This window comes from Sinohyriopsis cumingii, chromosome 2 (genome assembly GCF_028554795.1).
Source record: "Sinohyriopsis cumingii isolate HCF-2022 chromosome 2, ASM2855479v2, whole genome shotgun sequence".
Taxonomy (NCBI): Eukaryota; Metazoa; Mollusca; class Bivalvia; order Unionida; family Unionidae; genus Sinohyriopsis; species Sinohyriopsis cumingii.
The window spans coordinates 97206934-97229060 of record NC_142962.1 but is presented as its reverse complement, the minus strand read 5'-3'; the positions used below and the strand labels follow the sequence as shown (position 1 = coordinate 97229060).

General features: G+C 35.2%; 1 protein-coding gene across 2 annotated transcripts in view; it reads left to right on the top strand.

Moving 5' to 3' along the window:
• Positions 1 to 9589: 9589 nt before the first annotated feature.
• LOC149805436 (eIF-2-alpha kinase GCN2-like) overlaps positions 9590 to 22127 on the top strand; it is a 205557-nt gene continuing 193019 nt past the window's right edge. For both annotated transcript variants that reach the window (XR_016419665.1, XM_089950017.1), the window contains exons 1-2: positions 9590 to 9838; positions 17762 to 17871. Coding sequence is in view for 1 of the 2 variants with exons in the window: in XM_089950017.1 (XP_089806143.1) it covers positions 9734 to 9838; positions 17762 to 17871 (215 nt within the window). In the remaining variant the exon portion in view is untranslated. The remainder of the gene's footprint in view (positions 9839 to 17761; positions 17872 to 22127) is intronic.

The window sequence follows — 22127 nt, the reverse complement described above, 5'->3', positions numbered from 1 at the left end:
GTTAAATTATTTGCTACAAGCTTATGAAACTCAAAGAGAACAAATAACTGGTCATTTGATAGAAATAGCAAATAATGTTAGAGAAATATTAAATTAAGTGAGCTTAAAACAGATGTTCATTGGAAATGTGTAGCAATTTCTACCATATCTACAGTTACTGGTACTTTAGCAGCAACTCCTGGTTTAACCATAGAAATCGACAACAGAGGAACTGGTGGCAGTGGTGGAGATGCTTGTGGGTAGAAGCATTATCAATTGCACATTTATTGATAAATTCAACCAAAAAATTAAAAATACTGCTAATTATTAAAGTAAGTTAAAGAAGCAACAGCAACATTGATAAACACAGTTGGTATTTTAATAAATGGGATTCTAACTATGGATGGAAGTTTTTAGTAGCTGATAATGCTGTTTTGTTAATTCGTGCATTACTTTGTACTTTGCAGTTATACAAAAATGACAGATTAATCTATTAAGTAGCTAGTTACCCTATTTCAAAACATGAATGCACCAGCTCCTGCAAGCATAGACACACTAATAAATGATTACTTATTTATTACACAATCTATATTATCAGACATATTAGTTGTAGTTTAGAGTATATATATCTTGATAGTCCCTTATATGTTGTCTGTATGTTGAGGAAGTATTACAGGTAGTGTATAACCTTCTGCCATCTCTGTATTTTCATCAGGGTCTACTTCTTCTTTAAATGAATCTGATGACTTTTGTAAATTATTATTATAACCTTCTAAGGTATTGATATTTAAGGTGTTAAAATACACATTCTCCACCACCTGCATAATTTAGTCCAACTTTTGAGTCTGAAATGTATTTCGTTGAAAGTTTCTGTAATTTTTAGATCAAAATCATAACCTTCACCAAAAATAAAATATTTTAAACTTTTTTAGGCAAAAAAGACTGTCACAAACAGAATATTCAGACTTTTTCATAGAATTTCTATTTTGTACTTGGTCACCTAAAACATAATCAGATATAATACACTGATTTAAATACATTCCTTCTTTGTTTGTACTTCATATCTTGCAAAAAAAATCCATCCTATTTCTTCTTCTGGCATCATTATGAATGTACACTGCTCACGACTTTATCATGTCCACCCGTTATTGTACCATTTATCAAGTTCATATGTTTAATGTCATCTTACCTTCAGTTATATTGTCCTCTATTTTGTATTAAGTTCTGTGTTCATTGATAGCAGAAAGATTTGTCCCCAGTTAAATACATCCGATCATTATGCAGGGCGATGTTAAAAATGATTGAAAATTAATTCCAATTTAGTTAAATCTATAATGTTATTTATTGGATTAAATGACTGATCATATAGTTATGCTGATTTCGTATTCACTAGTATATTTTAATAATAATAATAATAATAATGACCTTATTTAAAGAGGGTAACACAATTCCAATTTAGTTAAATCTATATTGTTGATAATGGATTAAATGACTGATCATATGGTTATGCCGATTTCATATTCTCTGGTATATTTTCATCTGATAAATTTATACTAATGAGATATTGTTATGGCTCTATGGTCTTAAACAAAGTAACAGAAAAAAAGAGTGAAAGCCAATAAGTCGGAAGCTGACTATGGATTCTGTGAAATGAGCCAATTTTATTTTTTTTAATATACAAAGACAGCTGAGATATGGAAGCAAATTTGGGTTCCTTTTCACCTGTATTCACGGGAATTTTGAAAAGAAAATTGAAACAATGGAACAAATTTTAAAGTGACACAATATAGTGCTTTGTGCACAGATGTCGATGAACCAGCATCACCCAGAATATTTGGAGAAAATAAAATCATGTGATGAATTCGTGAAGGCCAGAAGAGAAGCAAACGATTTCACAAACAAGAGGGAAATAATCAACCGATATATTGAAGACAACTGCCATTCACGCCTGATGGTGTATGACAGTATATCACAAATAAAAATCATTATTTGAAAACACATTCACTTGAATGCAAGTGACAATCTTTTCGCCAGCGCGAGTTACAAAATTGTCATTACGATTTATCCGCAGACATCAGTGCACCTTTGTATTAATTATTACTACAGATGCCAAGCACATAGAAGCCCAGGTGGTAAATTAATACAACTGGCAGCCAGCAGTAAACTTCTTCTTTGAACTTACTGACAGGACATCAAAGACAAAGGTTATTTTTATTACAAAGCAAGCCGACCTCGGAAGCTGAATTTGGACTCTGAAGCTGGAAATTTCTTAAAGGATATCAATACAAAGGTTATTTTATTGCAAAGCAAGCTGACCTTGGAAGCCAACTGTGGATTCTTTTAAGTGTGACAATTTTTTATTTTTTATTTTTGAATATGCAAAGATGGCTGAGATATGGAGGCTAACTTTGGTTCCTTTTCACTGGTATTCACGAAAATTTTGAAAATAAAGTAAAACACTGAAACAGTTTTTAAAGTGAAACAAAATATTGCTTCGTGCATGAGCATCGATGACCCAGCATCACCCAGAAGATTTGGAGAAAATAAAATCACATGATGAATTCATGAAAGCCAGATGAGAAACAGATCATTTCACTGACAATATGATCATTAACATGGATGAAACTCTACTTTGATCGCATTCCTGGATGGACTGATGATAAGATGGGGGTCAAAAGTGTGAGAATTAGCAACACTAGTGCAGATTTGAAAACATCTGACTTTTGTCCTTGCAGTTTCCGCTTCAGGTGATGTGTTGCCTCTAACAATTTTTCATGGTATGAGAAAGCTAAAATTATATTCATGTACCAAAAGAATGGATCGTACGTGTGCAGGAGAAGGGTTGTGTTGATGAGATGCTGCTGCAGTGGATTAAAGAGTTTTATCTCAAGTACACAGTTTTATATTTTTTAAAACAAAATTTCAGTTGGAGAGCATTTTCTGACATGTAATTTTCGAATGATTTAAAAGGTGTACCACAGCTTACCACTTGGAAAAAATAATGTGTCCCAGAACATACAGTGCATAAAAAAATTACTTTTAAAATTAATTTATGGTGTCCCAACAAATACCGTGTCCCAACATATACGGTAAATAGGGTATCTGCGATCATGCACCCAGTTTACTTACTATCCAGCACCCATGTATTTATTAACCAGGCATCCTTACCATTTTCATAATCCAGAGAGAGAGAGAGAGAGTCACAACCATAGGAAATATATTTGTTTTGTATATTCTTAAATGAACTGCTTATCAATTAGAGCATATATAACCATTCTTCTGTAGGAATCCAGGGATATCACTTTCTGTTCTGTCTGGTATATATATATATATATATATATATATATATATATATATATATATATATATATATATATATTGTATGTTGGCTTTTGTCCATATGCTATGTAAATTTTATGTCAATTTGTATCGTGAAACACATTGGAAGTGATTTAAAAATATAAGAGTAGGTAGTTAGGTACACCTCAGAAGACTTTACCAACAACAGTAGTTTTATTCATGAGCATGGTAATTTATCTGTATGACATTGTGGGAAAAACTTTATCAAAATGAAATATTGCCACTGTTTTCAGTCATGGAATTTGATCGCTGGACTTCAAGTATTATAATCCAACACTCTTGCATATATGTTTCAGAAATATGTTAAAGTTACCTATGCTTGATATCCTATATATATATTTCTGCATTTGATAACGTCAGATTTAAAATACACGTATTTATGTATAACAGAGATCTAAAAATAACTACTTGGATTATCAGTGACAAAAGTAACCCTGTCCTTCTTAATGAAAATATCGCCGTATTAAGTAAGTATTCCAAACCAGGAATGTTGACTGGTATTGATAAACCGTATTAAGAAAGAGCGTATCCTGTGATTGCAGTTATTTATGCCATTTATCCGCTGAATGATAAATACAGCGTTCATGAAATTTTCGAAAATAAATTGTTTAGCCGAACTAGTAACAGAACATTTTACAAACGCGATACGTGGAAATAACCTAACGGATCAGCGACGTAAAAAAGTAAACAAATATGCTGAATCAGTCAAGGATAAAGGAGCTAGAATAAACGATGTTGCTGAATTAGGAAAGAAAGTAAAATTCCCAATAACACTAAGAACAATAACCGGAGAGCTTTTATACGAATCAAAGTATAAATCGAAAGGAACTTCATTTGAAATTATTGATCATAATGTGCATGCGTGGTCTAATGCAGTAACAATATTTGCATGAAATCGAATTTTACCATGAAGGTATATTTGATTTTATTAACGAAATAAGTAAGAATGATCCTGTATCCGTGTGGCTGTTTCAAAGTTCAGATAATAGAAACTATGATCAGTTTGTACGACATAATGGTGATATTTATTGCACAGAATCTCTCCATGAAGAAATGAAAAATTAGTCGCTTAAATATACCCATGACGATGCTGTACAATTACTGAGTAATTGTTTCACCGTTCTGTCAGTTGCTGCTCGTTTTGCTAGAGAGAAAAATTCGTGGATACCAACACGATTTGATTTTCTTGAAGAAATACAATGCAGTTGCGTCGAATAGGGACACGGTGGATTATGGAATACGAGATACGATTATAAGGATGTTATTTTAGTTAATATGGTTGCATGTTATCTAGAAAGTATTCTTGGTATGGGAAAGTGTTCTAAATATTTTGAGCGATTTCGACATCCAACACACGAGATGACCAGGGTATCGATAAATGGACCATTACCAGATTTTGATTTTACTGGATTCGTTTGTATCGAGTCATTTAAATTTGCCGAAGATCTTCATCTGATTTGTTACGTCTGGTTTGGCAAACACTTTTCAGAAAAAATGTGGGCACCAACAGTATTATTAGGATATATGCTCGATGTAAAAAAAAATATTATTGTTAACAGTAAGTGCAATTATATGGTATTGTCCGCAGAAACATGTTTGATTACCACAGCAAAAAAAATATTCTGAAAATCCTGATATGACTGAATTTGAAAATAAAAGCACAAAAGATCTTGGCAGAATAATAATCAGTAAATTCACCCAGGGAGGATCATATGATAATAAACGACATTGTACAAGATTAATTACAGATGATGCTGAACCCTATTTTATAAGTGCCGATACAACGAATAGAAACACAATTATAATCGAAATAATGTTAATTTATCAGACGCAACTAAATTAGGTACAAGTTGGAGTTATTTCGATGGTGAGTCACCGCAGATTCGATGAATCTATTATCGATGATAAATAGAGTTTCTGAGGTTGCTATCAGAGTCGCTAAGGATTCATGTTATGTCAATAAAGAAATACAGGATTGCTAGAACAACTACATATCGGCACTTATGCATCATGGGGTGAATGGAGAATAAAACAAGAAAATATGCTTAATTATTCTGAATCCGCCGACGCTGAAATTTAGAATACTTATTACCAAAAAAATCAGATATCAAAATTGTCATCTGCGCCATTGGTATATGATCCTGTAGCTAGACATGAAACAATTTATCTCAGTGGGTCTGGTGGTTGTGGTAAAACAGATCGTGTGATTGAATTATTTCCTAAATGTTTATATAGTTGTATTAACACCTACACATAGACCTGCAAGAGAAATGAAAGAAAGAAATATTAAATCATGCACTTATCATAAATTCTTTCGATTGAAGGGCGATAAATGGCTCATGAACGAATGGGCGAGAAATATATCCCAAGGATTATTGGTTGGCATGAAATTTGCACCGTTTTATTAGAAACATTAAAAATATTTCTTGATTGATTGTTGGCAAAAAATATTGCTGTGATAATGTGCTGCGATCATGGTCAACCACCACCTTTTGTTGGATTGTCTCCACATAAATGGCTGGAAAAAAACTTGTGGATTATTATGAAGAAATAACTGATGATCATAGAGCGCTTGATCCAGAATTAAGAGAGCTCAAGAAATTAATCAGACTAAAAACAAATAAAATTCAGTGTGAAATAATGCATGAAATAATTTCAGAAACTCCCATTACCTATTAACAATTTTTGGAATTTATGGAGACCAAATGATTTGATAGTGGCAAGTAGAAAGATAGTTCGTGATACGTTTCAACAACAATTATTTATGTTACATAAAGAAAAACTTTCCAATCTACGTGTACCATTGTGTTATCGACCAGCAGATACGCGACGACAAAATATCAACGTTGATATACCAGGATCGTCAGAGAAACAAAATCTTGTATTAAATGATATTGTTTTAGTTCCTGTCAGTGTTGTTGACAGCGCGTTAACTATGGACAAAACTCCATGGACGCTAGGATACGCAGTGATGATTCATTCATCACAAAGATTAACCATCTACGATGCAAATGTTTGGATCGTCGATGATCGTATCGAATGGCAAACTTAGTTTATCTCGCAGTAGTCTCGAGTCAGAATAATATTTCAGCTGCAGAGAAATGTCATAGACATCAATGAAATAATAATCAAATTCAGGAAACTAACGATGATATAGTAAGAAAAAATTAGTTATAAACAGTGTTACAAAAAATAAGCGAGACTTTGATCTCGATGCTGAATTTATCGTGATTCTGAAACAACAGCAGACTAATCATTATGCGCGCTGTAACACAGTATCGTTGTGGCAGTATTCAAGTAATAATCCAACACAATTTACACTTGACAGAATTAATAGTAGTCGTGGTCATACACTCGAAAATTTTATGCTGACCTGCCTTGAATGTAATCTACGTCGAGGGGCTAGTTTATAAAAGTGAATGCAGTGGTAATCGTGTGTCTATTGGAATTACTTATAACTGTTCATGTACAAATCCACGTTGAGGAGCAGTTAGATCTAATATGTAGATTGCAGGTTTACCCGTGGATCTTACCGCGCTAGAAATATTTTGTGTCGTAATACTCTAAATAGGATCAGTCGCTCTTTTTTTTTTACCACCTTCAAGTTGACCGGGTTCATATAATTATCTTACAGTAACATTATCTAGTACTGGTTGTTTTGAAAAGTCATGTTGTTGTATTAGTATGTTTTTTTTGTAATTGCATTAATGGGTTTCATAGAAATCGCACGAGTAATTTCATTATTTAAATTATCTATCACGCTTGATAAGCTTGGAACCCATTCGCGATATCTCATATCTTTCTGAATTATTTCCTTTGCATATTGATATCCAAATAACCGCTCAGCAAGTGTTCGATTAAATCGTCCAACAATTGCCTGATCATGATGAATTACAGTTTGTCTTCGTCTAATTTTGACGTTATGTTTTTTCATCAGAAATGATACTGCACCAAGAAATTCCTTGCCAGTATCAACCTGCATTAAATGTGGGCATCACAATGGTTAAATTGATAAATTCGTTCAAAAGCAGATACAACTTAAGCTGCTATTTTAGTTGATAACGGCTCTGCTTCCTTATATCTACTTACAACATCAACGATAGTTAACGCGTATGTGTATGTATGTGATTGACGTCAACCAATTTTAATAGTATCATGTGGTAAAAATAAAATATCTGCTTGATGAACTTCATTAGGAGTGCTGACATCGAAATGTGCATGTGGAATTTTGTTAGGTGGTGGTAGTTAATTTGCCGTATTGCCTGTCGTGCTAACCAATTTGCAGAAACAGAACGTGTAACATTTGCTGCAGCAGCGAGTTTACTAATCGCTGCTCTACCCCTCCAATATCCTCTTGATCTATAATAAATCGATTCCATTATTTTATAATAATCGGTTGATTAATTACCGGCTCCTAATATTAGTTTGCATTTTATCGCATATCTTACCAAACAATTTGCTAATGATTCTCCGAAAGATTTTTTTATTTATTTATGGAATTTAACGAGTGAATCAACTTCACGTCTGCAATATGTCGTTGTTGTAAATCCTTATTTTTATAAGCTATGCCATGAACGTGACATGCTTGATCAATAGCATTTATTGGATATTCTCCAAGTCTTGGTTGATCTCGCTCATCAAGTCGAATATCAAGACGAGTTCCAGGACCACAATAATCATATCCTGGAAAATGTTTTTCTCCTGGGTATTTATATCATGGAGTTCCTGGTAATTTTCCTAACGAAGTAGCAATATCACCACCTGTCTTCATACGAGACGAAATAAATTTATATTTATTTGTAACACATTTCACACATTTGCCTGTAATTGCACGCTTGTTAAATTTTTATTATTGTTATTAATCCACTTGTGGGGGTGGATGCTCTGCACTGAACACAATGTAAATCCATCTTATTTATTGCATTTGTATAACATGGATGTCATTGATTTCTCAGCGACACGAAAACAAGAGCCAGTCAAGCATCGTCCAGCGCGACCAAATTCGATCAGAGCAATTATCATAGGTCCATCTGGGTCTGGTAAGACGCAATTATTACTTAATTTGATAATGAGATGGCTCAAATGGGATAAGTTATATTTAGTGTTCCGTCAGTTGATGATCACAGATGTTACGATGTACTTAAAGATTTTCATGAAAATGCAAGATTGTTGGACGAAGATGGCAATGATATAATTAGTTTTATCACCGATATTGATGAAGCCCCATCCATAGATGACCTCCATGGATTTATTGATAATCTCGTGGTATATGACGACGTAATGCTGGACAAACAATCAAATCCAGCTAGAATATTTTCTCGAGGCAGACATAAAAATACTGATGTGATTTATGTTACTCAGCGATATACACAAATACCTAAAGTGATCAGAGATAATTGTAAAATTTTAGTTGTGTTTAATGGAGTCGATACACATACTCTGCAAAATATTCATCAGACTTGATGTTCAGGAGACATGGACGTGATTAAGTTCATAAACTTCTTTTCAAAAGCGCAATCTACTCCACACGGATTTATAACAATACATTTACATAGTCCTCGATCACGATATCGTATAGGTCTTGATAAAATATTTGGTTGAGAGACTAATATAATACTGATTTAATTACTCAGACATTACAGCAGCAGAGAGGGTGCGACCTCAATGAAACGTCCGGCGGGTAAACGAACGCTCATACAAAGTTAGAAAAACACGAACGACAAAGATAAAGTAACACAAAAAAACTTCATAAAAATAAAATAAAAAATAACCCAACTAGAGAAACTCTCGGTTTTAGTTACAGGCTTCAGTTTGACGTTATTGTCCTGATATTTTTCATTTTCGTAGGAAGCTTTATTTTTAAAAACTGACGTTTCAGCAAAGGGTCTGTTCACCCTCTCTATGCTGCTAATAATTCTCCGTCTTTTTTTCTGACTTAAATTACTGGTGGCCGCCACAATTAATGTCAGATGAAGAAAAAAAAAGACTGGTAATTACTTCTTGTTCTTGCACTGTACAAAGTCTTGCAATCGTTTTCATTACCTAGAATGTTTTTTTTCCCTTTTAAATATTTCTGCCAAGTAACATTTTTTTGGTCGCCGATTTGATAGTTTAACTTCAGCCGCTGTAACCGAAGTCTGGTTCCCGGCCTTTTGTGCTTCCCGCGTTGTAATCCGCGTAAACTTGTATCGGAGTGCAACTCAGGGAGTAATCGAATCAGGGGAACCAGACTAGACGTAACCAGTGCTTCCAGTGTCGAACATTTCCGGTTTCATAAGACATTATATCCGCGATATTCAAAACCAGTGGTCTTGATGGAAGAAAAGGGACATATCGGATACTGTCATTTGAGAAATGAGCCTTCGTAGGCAACTAAGGTTGCCATGATTGAATCATGGCGTTAGAATCCTATAAGGAACGTCAGAAAGATGAGTTGCAAGTTCTGCAAGCCATATTTCTCGAAGACTTCGTGGATTTGCGCAAGAAATCTGCTTGGAAGGTTCGAGATTTTGCTATGACTAGCATTTACATACTGGTTATACTGAACTTTAAAGTTGTTACTTATTGCACTAGTCGCCAACTTGACTTATTGCACTAGTCGCCAACAGTACCCACATTAAATCATCATTGCCATCCTATGAGTTTGACGTTTCCTCATTTTAAAGAAAACAACAAGAAAAAAACAACAAAGCAATAACAGTTATAAAAAGTTCTGTAAAAAGCAAAATTCTTGTTTCTGTTCCATTCTGAAATCGGCAAAGTTCATTACAAAACGAGCTTAGCATCGGTCATGTATATCCAGTCTTCCAAAACACAGTAAAGTACAGTAATGGAGATGACGAAAATACAATTAAAATGTTATAGAAATTCAAGTAAAGGAAGACTAAACTACAAATAATAGATACATTACTTTGTACAGTTTGTTATTGCTTATCAGTTGATATTAACATGAAAATTGATTGTGCAAATGTAAAGTAATGGAACTCAAACATGCACATGCAGTAGGGGGTATATATATATATATATATATATATATATATATATATATATATATATCCATGTGTGTGTGAGGGGCTGAGGCTGTTTCCATGGCTGCCATGCACCTTTAACTGCCATGGACAATTTGCATGGCCATAATGTATCTCATTTAGAAAGAAGCAGGGCATGTAATTTACGTTAAGCTATTTGTATGGCTGTCACATACCTGAACTGCGAAATGTACTCATTTTTGCAACTGCATTAATATTTGCAAGTCACTGTAGTAAAAACTTGTACAGTGCTATACTTCTTGACTTGTGGTAGAATACAAATTTTCAAATATTGATTGAATCTCATGGGTGAAAATTCCAATATTGTCACCTACAAACTTGTTCTGTTATTGACTCCGAACATACACAATTTTGTTTTTGGTTCAAAGGTCAGATATGTTGGCTAGCTGAAGTGCATTTTTAGTTTGAAAAAATCGCTGTTTACCATTTATGTTTTGCATTGTTATGTGTAGATATTTGCACATTAAATGTACATTTGCATTGTAAATGAAACATAATTCGTAAATTATGCAAGATAACAAAGCATACAATAAAAATAAAATTAAAAGTTCGGGTAGTTGATTCTGGATTTTTTGCATGACAGGTCAACATTTTTCCACCAGATCACATTGGTTACTATATTGGATGACATTTCTTTACTTTTAATATTGCTTTCTATTGATAACAACATTTTGGAATGTTGAAGAAAATTTGTATTGTTGAATTTTGTTCTCTTGGGGAAAACCATAGATTCACTTGCTTGCCTCATATTGTTTGCACCCTGTATTATAACTATTCTAATCCAAACTGCGACAGACACCAGTCATAGAGCGAATATTTTTAGCAGATGCATACATGCCAACCATTATGCTTTTGGCATTATGCTTATGCTTTTGGCATAACCATTGCGCTTTTTTCACTAAACTATGTCTTGCGTAATTGTATTTGGATTATGCGTTTTCTGTATATCCCCTTCCCAAAAATATTAATAATTTATTTTCTCATTTTTATTAACATCCCATTAATATTTCAGAACATATTCTAGAAAAGGTGACATCTACACAACTACGACATAAGAGTACGCTTGTCCATAGACTTATGTGCACTTTCCTAACACATTTATGTTCTATTTATAGCAGCTGCCCTATTTCCAGGAAACATGCTAGTTTCTACTTAAATTTTTGACCTTGGTTTCCATTTATAGCAGCCTAAGTGATTTTCTGAGTCCCAGATCAAAAATTGGCATCCAAATATGCGTAATTAAGCGTTTCCGAGATCTCTGAACAGATATTAAAATGTATTTTTTTGAGAGGGTAAAATGAACTAAATTTAATGATGTAATACTTACCTGTTGGTATTGCTAGAGTCCCTCCACCCACCCTACTCTGACACCTTTGTACAGGAATCAATCCAGTGGAAGTGGCTTCATTGCATAGATTTTAGCACTTAAGTATTTGTACTCTGACCATATTTGGTGCCAATATGAGAGTTTGAGCCCATTGGTTTTTTCAGTTAGGGTAGAATCTCTGTAAGTAGCTACTTATGCTGCATTGATTCCTATTGGAAGGCTTTTGGATGGTTATTACTGAAAAGGAAGGTAGAGTCATTGGCTTAGATTTGAAACATTGTCGCTCAATAGTTATGCAGAACTAAATTTGTGCCTGTTGAAATGATGTTACTTTTGGCTTTGCATAAATGATGGTCTTTCATCTGGCATCCAGCCATCATCAATTAGCACAAGTTTGTTTTTGCTACTACTAAGATAATGGGAGGATTGCCAGCAAATTTTAGAGGCATATTCATTATAAATCTAGTTGGTCCTTACTGAAAATCTTGTTGTTACTAGTCCTAAATTAATGGTCATATCAGCATAGGGTTTTTGCTACGAAGATGACAAGCTGTCATGGTGGTCATTTTGAAAATTTTGTTATTTATGCTCCTTCTAAATGAATTGTCATATAGACATGGGGGTTTCACTAAAAGATTTATTATAATGTCAAGATGGTTCTGTGTGCCAATCTGACATCCAAAATGACCACCATGGTGGCCATCTTGAAAATATCACAACTTTTAACCTAAACAGATGGTTCTATTGATATGATGTTTTCGCTCAAGAACTTCCTATTTTGTCTAGTTGGTTCTAAATTACAGTGCTGATCTGACATACAGTTAGGCCTCTATCTTGAAAGAATTGTATTTCTACTCTTTGTGAACAGACAGACAAATCAACATTGAGTTTTCACTCTAAGACTTCTTTGTATGTCTCGTTGGTCTAAATGAGAATAGTGCTTCTTGCAACATGCACATCCAATTGTGAAAACCTTGTTAGCCAATAGTCTTCTAAATGGATGGATTTATCAGCATCGGGTTTTCAGTAGAAACTTGGTATGCCTAGTTGGTTCTAAGTGAGGCAAGTATTAATATGACATCCAGTATGGTTACCATGGTAGCCATCTTGAAAGTCTTGTCCTTTTGAATGGATTGCTGTATCTACATAGGAATTTACTTGCTGACTTGTGATGTCAACATGGTTCTAAATGAAAATGATGCTAATTCGACCACCAGCATGGTCACCAAAGCTGTTTATCGCTTCTTCTAGCAATAGCTACATGGGGTTTGTACCAAACAATTTCATATCATATTTGGTTGGCATTAAATCAAAATGATGTTGCTCTGACACACAGTATGTCCAGCATATCTTCCATCTTGAAAATAGTGTTATGGATTCTTGTCCAGAAGGTATGATTATACTGACATTTTTGAATTTTAAACAAGTACTTTTTTGTAAGGTATACTTGTTCCAGCATTATATTGATGCTGCTACAACCACCAGTATAATTACCTTGATGTCTATACTATAAATATTTATATGGCTACTTTTCTTGAGTCATCATGGAGCTTTCTTTAAAACAGGTTGGTGTTGTGTGGTTTGATGCCATTTTTCAGCACACGATAAGCTATACATGGCAGCCAGTATTAATGGTGGAGGAAGAACCCGGGAAAACCCCTGAAAGAACCACTGACCCACGAGAAGCTACTGGCAAGCTTTCTCACATACCCACATTAGCCGAATCCGAGACTCGAACCCACGCAGACAGAGGTGAGATGGCAGTGTTCCGTAACGGAGAGTGTTTTAGACCGTTCGGCCACTCCGGGCCCCCAAAACTCTACGGCAATACATAACTATTTTAATGTATATGCTGCTCATCTGACTTCCAACATTTCACCATCACCATCTCCAGATTCTTCTCTTCTTGCATACACATTGGCACTAAGAAGGGGTTTTCATTAAAACACTTTGTGCAAGATTTAGATGGTTCTGAATGGTAATGGTGCATTTCTGACACACAACAGTATCCACAAGTTTGTGATGGAATTTTCAGAATGAACATAATTGACCCAGGGGTCACTTAAACAAGTGAATTTTGACCCGAACATTTATTTAGTTGCATTCTGTTGAACATGTTGATAGCAGTTGGACACTCGTCAGTGGTCTTGACTGGTTTATCATTGTACTGTCTTGTATCCATGATAACATAAACAAGTAAGAATAGATTTTTTTATAATTTAACCCATTGTGTGGATGACACTGTAGAATACCTTGAATGACACCACTAGGATAACTTTGTTTGTTTTCCTGAAAAAATATTACAGATTTCTTATGATATCTGGTTGGTCCTGAATGAAATTGGTTGAAGTCATACATCATTTATGTCCGCCATAACTGTCTTAAAAGCCACATTGTCACTACCCACCTCTTCTCACACCCCACAAATGGATCATCATTATGGCATGGGGGTTGTCTCCAAGTCCTAAATGAAAATGTTGCCAGTCATACATGCACTGTGGCTGACATGATTGCTGCTGAAAAAAGTTGTCATTAGCCCCCAAATGGATGAGCATTATGACATAGTGTTTTATAAAAGGACTTTTAATGCTTTGTCCTGAGTGAAAATGTTGACAAGCTGACATCCAGTATGTGTACCATAGCAGCTTATTTGAAATTCTTGTTAGCGCTGAAAAATATCAGAGATGGTTTCAACACTTGACGGTTGAAAGGAATAAATAGGCTTGTGAGGAATTCCTGGAAATTTTCACCCAGTAGAGTTGTTGTTGTAGGGTTTAACACCATTTTTCGGCACACGATAGGCTATACATGGCGGCCAGTATTAATGGTGGAGGAAGAACCCGGGAAATCCCCAGAAAGAACCACCGACCCTTGAGAAGCTACTGGCAAGCTTTCTCACATATCCACATTGGCCGAATCCGAGACTCGAACCCATGCAGACAGAGGTGAGATGGCAGTGATCCGTAACGGAGAGCGCTTTAGACCACTCGGCCATTCAGGGCCCCCACCCAGTAGAGTGTCATTACTTTAAATGAACTCTTGTTGATTGATGGAATGTTGTACTAATGTGGTTTCTGTCCACTCTATTTTGGAAAGTCTCGAAACATCACAGCACCATGACAGGACAAGTTTTTCTACATTTTATAATACCTCATGAGTGTGTTATTGTGTCAGTTTTTCAATCAAAATAATACATTCTTCATGTTTTTATTTCTTAATATTCATTTATTTATTTTTGCTCTCATTTTTATTTTTGCTAATGATGCAAGGAAAACTTTATTATTTGCACACTTGTTGTAGATCATAATAAGCCTGAGATTAGGAATACTTGAACCTAATTCACTTGGTTTGGTTTATCTCGCAATGCACCTCATTGTTTCCCTTTACATACATTTGTGCATCCAAGATGAAAAATTTGATCAACACTTTTTATTGCAGTGAAATGGTTAATTTAAAAAAAGTAACTCAACACACAGCTTTGACATCAATGTTTTTGATTTACTGTCAGTCTTGTATCCATATGGGGAATACTGCACTTGATTTGGGTTGCCAAATTGGAAAGTGTCTTAGTGGAATCCAGAAGACAACTTCATGTTTCATTTTAGAAATGTTTTGATTTGGATGTGCATGCTTTGTACCTTTGCTAATAAAGTTGTAGTACATAATGAAAAACTTGAAATAGAAGAGCAGGAACAAGGGCTATATCTTGTGATCCACTATACGGATATTATGCATTAAGAATTTTTGTGTGCAAGGAATTGTTTGCCCTGACTGAGCTTGTTTACTGTATAAAAAGGACACTATCCAATTTCTCTACTTTGAGGCAAAATGTTTGAAAATTTACTTAATATGGTGTTATCTTATAAGCCACTCCATCCACCTTGGATTTATTTAATTTTGTAATAAACTTGGGGGAAAAATTACCCTTGTTATAATTGTCATCTTGCCAATATAGCATTACTGGAACTATACTCGTAATGAAAGGAGGCAGTTTCTCATAATGATATACAAGTATTACTCAGAGATCCCTGTTGTCCCAAATTTGGTGTGAAGGTCCTGTGGTGCAGAACCTGTTCATGAATCATGCAGCTATATACAAAAATCATGATTTTTCGTATAACAGAAGAAAAATTGGTGGAGTTGAAGCCAAATGCAAGTATTTTTGGTCCTTTCAGGTCTTTTCTAGAGCCCTAACCATTGACTATATGTTTACTTAATGGTTATGTGAACAGCATGTGGATTGGAGTTGGAATCTTTATTAGTATAGTCCACAAATTCTGTTGATATTCAAGTACAGTGTTAATTTTAAGTAACCATTTACATTTCTTTGAAAAAAAAACTTTGCGTACTACAGTGAAAATATGAAACTTTTAATGATGATGCAATACTGTTCGGGGGCCCGAGTGGCCGAGTGGTCTAAAGCGCTTTCCGTTACGGATCACTGCCATCTCACCTCTGTCTGCGTGGGTTTCGAGTCTCGGATTCGGCCAATGTGGGTATGTGAGAAAGCTTGCCAGTAGCTTCTCGTGGGTCGGTGGTTCTTCCTGGGGTTTTTCTCCGGGTTCTTCCTCTACCATTGATACTGGCCGCCATGTATAGCCTATCGTGTGCTGAAAAATGGTGTTAAACCCTACAACAACAACAGCAATACTGTTCAGGGGATTACACCCCATTTTTGAAGGTCAAAATTGAACTTTAAGGTCATATTGAGCTTTAATTACTGCTGAGCATTTTTATCTCAGATGCATTAGCAAATATATATCACTTTCCTGGCGGAAAATGTAGTGTTAGCATTGTCATATTATGATTCTTTCTGAAAATGTTGCGTTCTGTTATTTCCAGGTCTGATATTGTAAAGCAGTAGGGTGAGACTTTATACTTTTTAGAAACCTTATCTCTCAGCAGAAACAACTACCTCTTATATAGTAGGACTATATTATATCATGATGAGGCAGTGTACTCCATGGAACCCTTATCTCTCTTGGAACTATTATCTCTGATATTGCGGGGCTGTGCCATAGCATGGTGTGTGGGTGAGACCTTATATTCCCAATAAAACTTATCTCTCAGTAAAAACAATTACATGTAATATAGTTGGCTATATTATAGCAGGATGAGACAGTGATATAGTGAGGTTAAGCAATAGCAGGGTGACAGGGCATGTGTGAGACCCTATACACCATGAAGCCCATATCACTCTCTGAGAACTATTAACTCTGACATGGTGGAGCTTTGTCATAGCTGGGTGTGTGGATGAGACTATGCTCCATGGAACCCTTATCTCATTCTCTGATATAGTGTAGCTGTGCCATAGCAGGGTGTGTGGGTGAGACATAGTCTGACATTGTACTCCATGGAACCTTTATCCCTCTCACAGAGAAAAACTAGCTCTAATATAGCATAGTGTGTACTCCATGGAACTCTTATTTCTTTCACTGAGAACTATTACCTCTGATATGGTGGGGCTGTATCATAGTGATATAAGACAAAGTATTTCCATGAACTCTTATCTCTCAGTGAGAACTGTTGCCTTTGATATAGCAGAATGAGACACTACTTCAATGAATCTTGATCTCTCCTTGATCAATGGTGGTTACATTACAGAGCATGTGGATGAGACACTGTACATATGGAACCTTAAGCTGTCTCCATGAGAACTATTTCCTCTTATAGAGAAACATATTACATCATTAAGGGACCTGAAAAAAGTTAAGAAACATAGTTGCTGGACAGAGGTGACCATAAGAGATCAGTAACTTTGTGTCATTTATTATAATGTAAAACATCCACTCTAGCATGGGAGCTTTATGCTGTTAAGTTTATGATGCAAAGGAGAAAAAAGTAAGATATAAAAAAATGCTTAACTAAATAATTTTTAATGAATGAGTAACTGTTTCAGGCCTCGTGTTGCTATTTGTTTGTCATATCACAATATCTCAACTTAACTGAGAGCAGTTTACATTTATTTGGAGAAAAAAAAGCCATGGAGTGATGATTTGACAAATGCAGTTGATTGATTAATTGATTTATTAATCTTGCTTTTAAGGTTGACAGACCGCCAGAAATCCGACTTTCTCTCAAACCTCACTCAGACGATGGGGAAGTGTACACACAGATAGACATGGTGGTCAAGTGTTCTTCAGAGTATCCAGAGGAGTAAGTATTAATGTCTTGCTTATTCTATCAATGATGAATCTTGCTGAGTAGGAAATAACAATTTCTGCCATGTCTGTTATCAGGTTTGCTGCTGAAATTAAATGTCACCTTCCAGGGTTTGAACATTTCTCCATCAAATATGTTCCATGATTAAATTAAAGGAAATAAACACCTATACTTCTCGAGTCCAGCCTTCCTGGAAAGATGAATATTCCATCTTTCCAGAGGATGTGTCCTGCAAATTACCTCCCATTTCCATTACTAGATAGCTACCCATTTACCAGATGTTTACCAGTGGAAGCATTCACTGAGGTTCAGTTGACATCACACTGCATTGCCACTTGATGCTAATTAAGTTTCTGCAAGGTTATGGTAACCTTAGTTTTGAATTTTCATGGATAATTTTTATACATATTTTTCAATTTAATAGTTTTCTGACCTTGTGAATGACACAAAGTACCATATATACTTGAATTTGTGCATTTTAATTTTTAATATTTATAATGTGTGTAGTTTTATATTTTGGTGACGTTTCAGTTTGTTGTTTTTTTTTTTGTCATTTATTTTTATTTCACAAATACATTGGCAGTGAAATGTACCAAATACAGGAAATTTGAAGTCAGGACAATCATAACAAATCAGAAGTAACATGTTCTTGTTCTGCGGTGCTGTGAAGAAGTTTGAAAGGAAGAGAGAGAGATGGGCAAAGTTGAAGTTGATACCTACATCCTGAGTCACCATTTAAAAACCTGTTAAGTGGCTGGTATGGGGATACTTTGCTGGCATCTACCCCTCCTGAAATTCTTTGGCTGTGCTATCAGCCACTGTCACATGATCAGCTAGAGACAGAACTGAGCATCTGTGCTAGACTCAACACATGCAATACTTAAGTTGGAGATGAAGAGACTTTGCAGTTGATAATTTCAGGGGAGTTTTTATCCCTCTCTTCATCATATCATTTCAGTAATAGTTGGAATTGACTGGAGATTTCTGAAAATTATTGACAGTCAAATGGGTAAGAGTATGTCCCCCCCCCCAATACCCAAGAATGGCTTGAAAATATCTAGGTACCTGGAGAATGATATTGACCTCATCAACATATTTTACTAATTATAGTCACTGCCTGCAGCTTTTAAAGTTGCTGACCAACCATTCCACACAGCAATACCAATCAAGTATTGACCAGAGGTCAGTTCTTTTGACCATTATTTTTCATGAAACTGCTTTTCACCGTCTAGCCAACTACTGAGCTGGCATTCCAGCTATCCATTGCAGCAAAACATATCTTGTCAGCTGCCTGCCTGGCAATTCACCTGGCTGGCCTTTTGGTGTATCTGGTTGAGAAATAGAGTTATGCCCTGTGATGCATCACAGCTTTTTCCATGCCACTGGGTATGTTATATATGGGCACAATGGAGACATGATCTTAAGCAGAGAGATAGATAACTGAATCCTGCTGAACATCAACAGTCTCAACTACTGTATTTTGGTGTGTGTAATGCACACTGACATATAATGCTCAAGATTTGTTGACCCAGAATGAGGGGAAAAACTTATTTTTGCCCCATATAATGCATGTGATATTATAATACATTTTAAAATTATGATAATTTTGCTTTGATGTGTGCCGGTAGTCAGCCATTTTGGATAGTGCACTGATGATTATTTGTTACATGACATTTGAATTGTTTACATTAAACCATCACTTGACAGTTTCTATGGTCTCTTCTTTTAGTACAATGAACCCAATCATGACAAATTTTTTAAAATAAAGATAATGAATAAAAGTGGAAATATTGAAAGTGTAGCTTTCTGACCTTTTGTTTGGCCCTTAAAAGGGCAATTTTAAGGTTTGTTTTCTTGATGGAGTTCAGTGTCTTGCATCAGATCCCACTTCATCATTGTCATCACTCTTGAAAAGTTGCTATTTGTCCTCATCTGTCATTCTTCTGAACTCCATAATGAAAAATTCTTAAACAATGAACTTCCTTCCAGTGGCTATTTTACCATGTGTTTATGCAGGAGGCAATTTATATTTACATATTCACAATATTTACATCCATGAAAACTCCAGTTTGAAAATATATACCAAGCAGCACATGTCCAACAAACTAATTCTAAATATATATATACATTAATTAGTAAACAGACTGCTTCTGTGGCCAAAGTGGTTAGAGCATCTGCCTAAGATGTGGGAGGCTGCAGGTTTGAACCCCAGCCAAGTCATACCAAAGACTTATAACAGTGGTACTAGCAGCTGCCTCACTTGGTGCTTAGCATTAAGAGGTTGGTGTTAAGATTGGCCATCCTAGTGTCAGGATAATGTGGCTGGGTGGGGCATGATGCCCCAGTGCTAGACATCACTACAAGCTGCCTCACTGTAGACATGGTAAAAATATGACTGAATTTTGTTTAAAGCTGTGTTAACAATCCAAATCACACACACACACACACACACACACACACACACACTTAGTAAACAATGTTAATTGCATTAAGAGTTGGACTATAGGTACAAAGGTGGGTTAGAATGTGGGTTCTTTGGATAAGATGAATTAGTCATGGAAATTAATGAACTTAAGATGGCAGATGTGAACTGTTGACACGATGAATTCATGCAAGATTAAGGTATTGATGCTCCAGTATTACCTCTCAAATGGAACACATATTTTACTAATTCATTAGGTCAAATAAAAAATATGTGTTTCTGGTTGGCAGACTGCCCCTGTTTCTCATTACTAACATTACTTATATATAATATTTTTCAAAAAACAACCTGCCTACCCTAATTTTGAAAAAGTGCGATAGGAAATACACATTATTTGGTTTGGCCTTAGTGAAAAATGATGTTCTAAAAAGGTTGTCTCATAAATGAATATCTGATGAGAAAATTAACACGGTTTGAATTTTAAATATTATATTTCATTTTAACCATGAATAAAGAAATTAATTAAGGAAGAGAAAATGTATTAGATCAATACTTATAGAATATTGAACATTGACAGATTCAGTAATCATATTTGTTCTGATGCAATATGGTATTTGGCACAGAATGACGGAGTAGAACAATAAGTTACCAGTCACATATCCAGTCAAGTTACAGAGCAAAAAGGTACACAGTAATGTGCGTTTATTTGCATAAGCAATCAAAGAACAGTATTTAATGCTTTATAAAGGCTAGTAAACAATTTGAGATACGATGGATTTAATATCTTGCAAGAGGCAAATGGATCATGTTTATGCAGCTTTACAGGGTTTGCATGGTACCTTGAAAAGTACTTGAATTTTGATTCATCCTTGAAAAGTACTTGAAAATCGTTATTACCTTGAAAAGTGCTTGAAAATAAGCCTTGGTCCTTGAAAAATATAAAATTAATTGACAAACAAATGTACCATTACTTCATGTAATTAAAATAAAACTGTTTGCTATTGGGTGGTTTACAACACATGACCAATTCAGTTATTTATAATTGTGCACGAACCTGATTATAGAGAGCATTAAAAAGTGTGCGCATCTTTTCCAACGATCATTCTTTTTCGTCAATTTATTTTCTGTGGCAGCGGTACATCTTTGTACATTAAATCATGATGAATCAGCTATTCAGACTCTCGAAAGAAAAAATAATGAACAATATACACCAAAATGGTCGCTGGTTGTTCTTATTGTACATCTAAGCTTCTCTTTTTCAGTGTATGATATAAAATTCAGAAATCTGCTGGAAGTCTATTATTAACTTTTTGGCATTGCAACCAAACTTTGGGCATAAATTATAGCCATGTGCCTGTTAATAGAATTGCTGCTTTCTACACAATGTACTTAATCTACGTGTAAATGTACCTGTAAAATTTCTGTGAGTGATCACACATCAGTAGGTATAAAAATTAAGACATGGCAACATGCAGCATACTTTTGTGGTGGATGATTTTAAGATGCTGCATGAATGCATCATATCATGTGTCGAAGTTATTCCAGAAATCAATTTTATCCATTGCAGACAACTTCAGGTATGCATAAATTATGCAAATCCCTATATACGAGGTCGGCTGATATGTTTTCGTGAAGTGTGTCAGAGAGAGAAGGTGGGCTACAGCAATCTCCGTAAACTTTGATTGCTACTGAATATTCAGGAGGCTGCATTCACACCCGCCAAAGAATAAACCTGTGTACATGGCATTGAGAATATGGAAGATTCATCTGGTTATTTTTCTGTGAGAGCTTACCCATTTCACTTGGAGCAAAATCCCTCTGAAGCGTG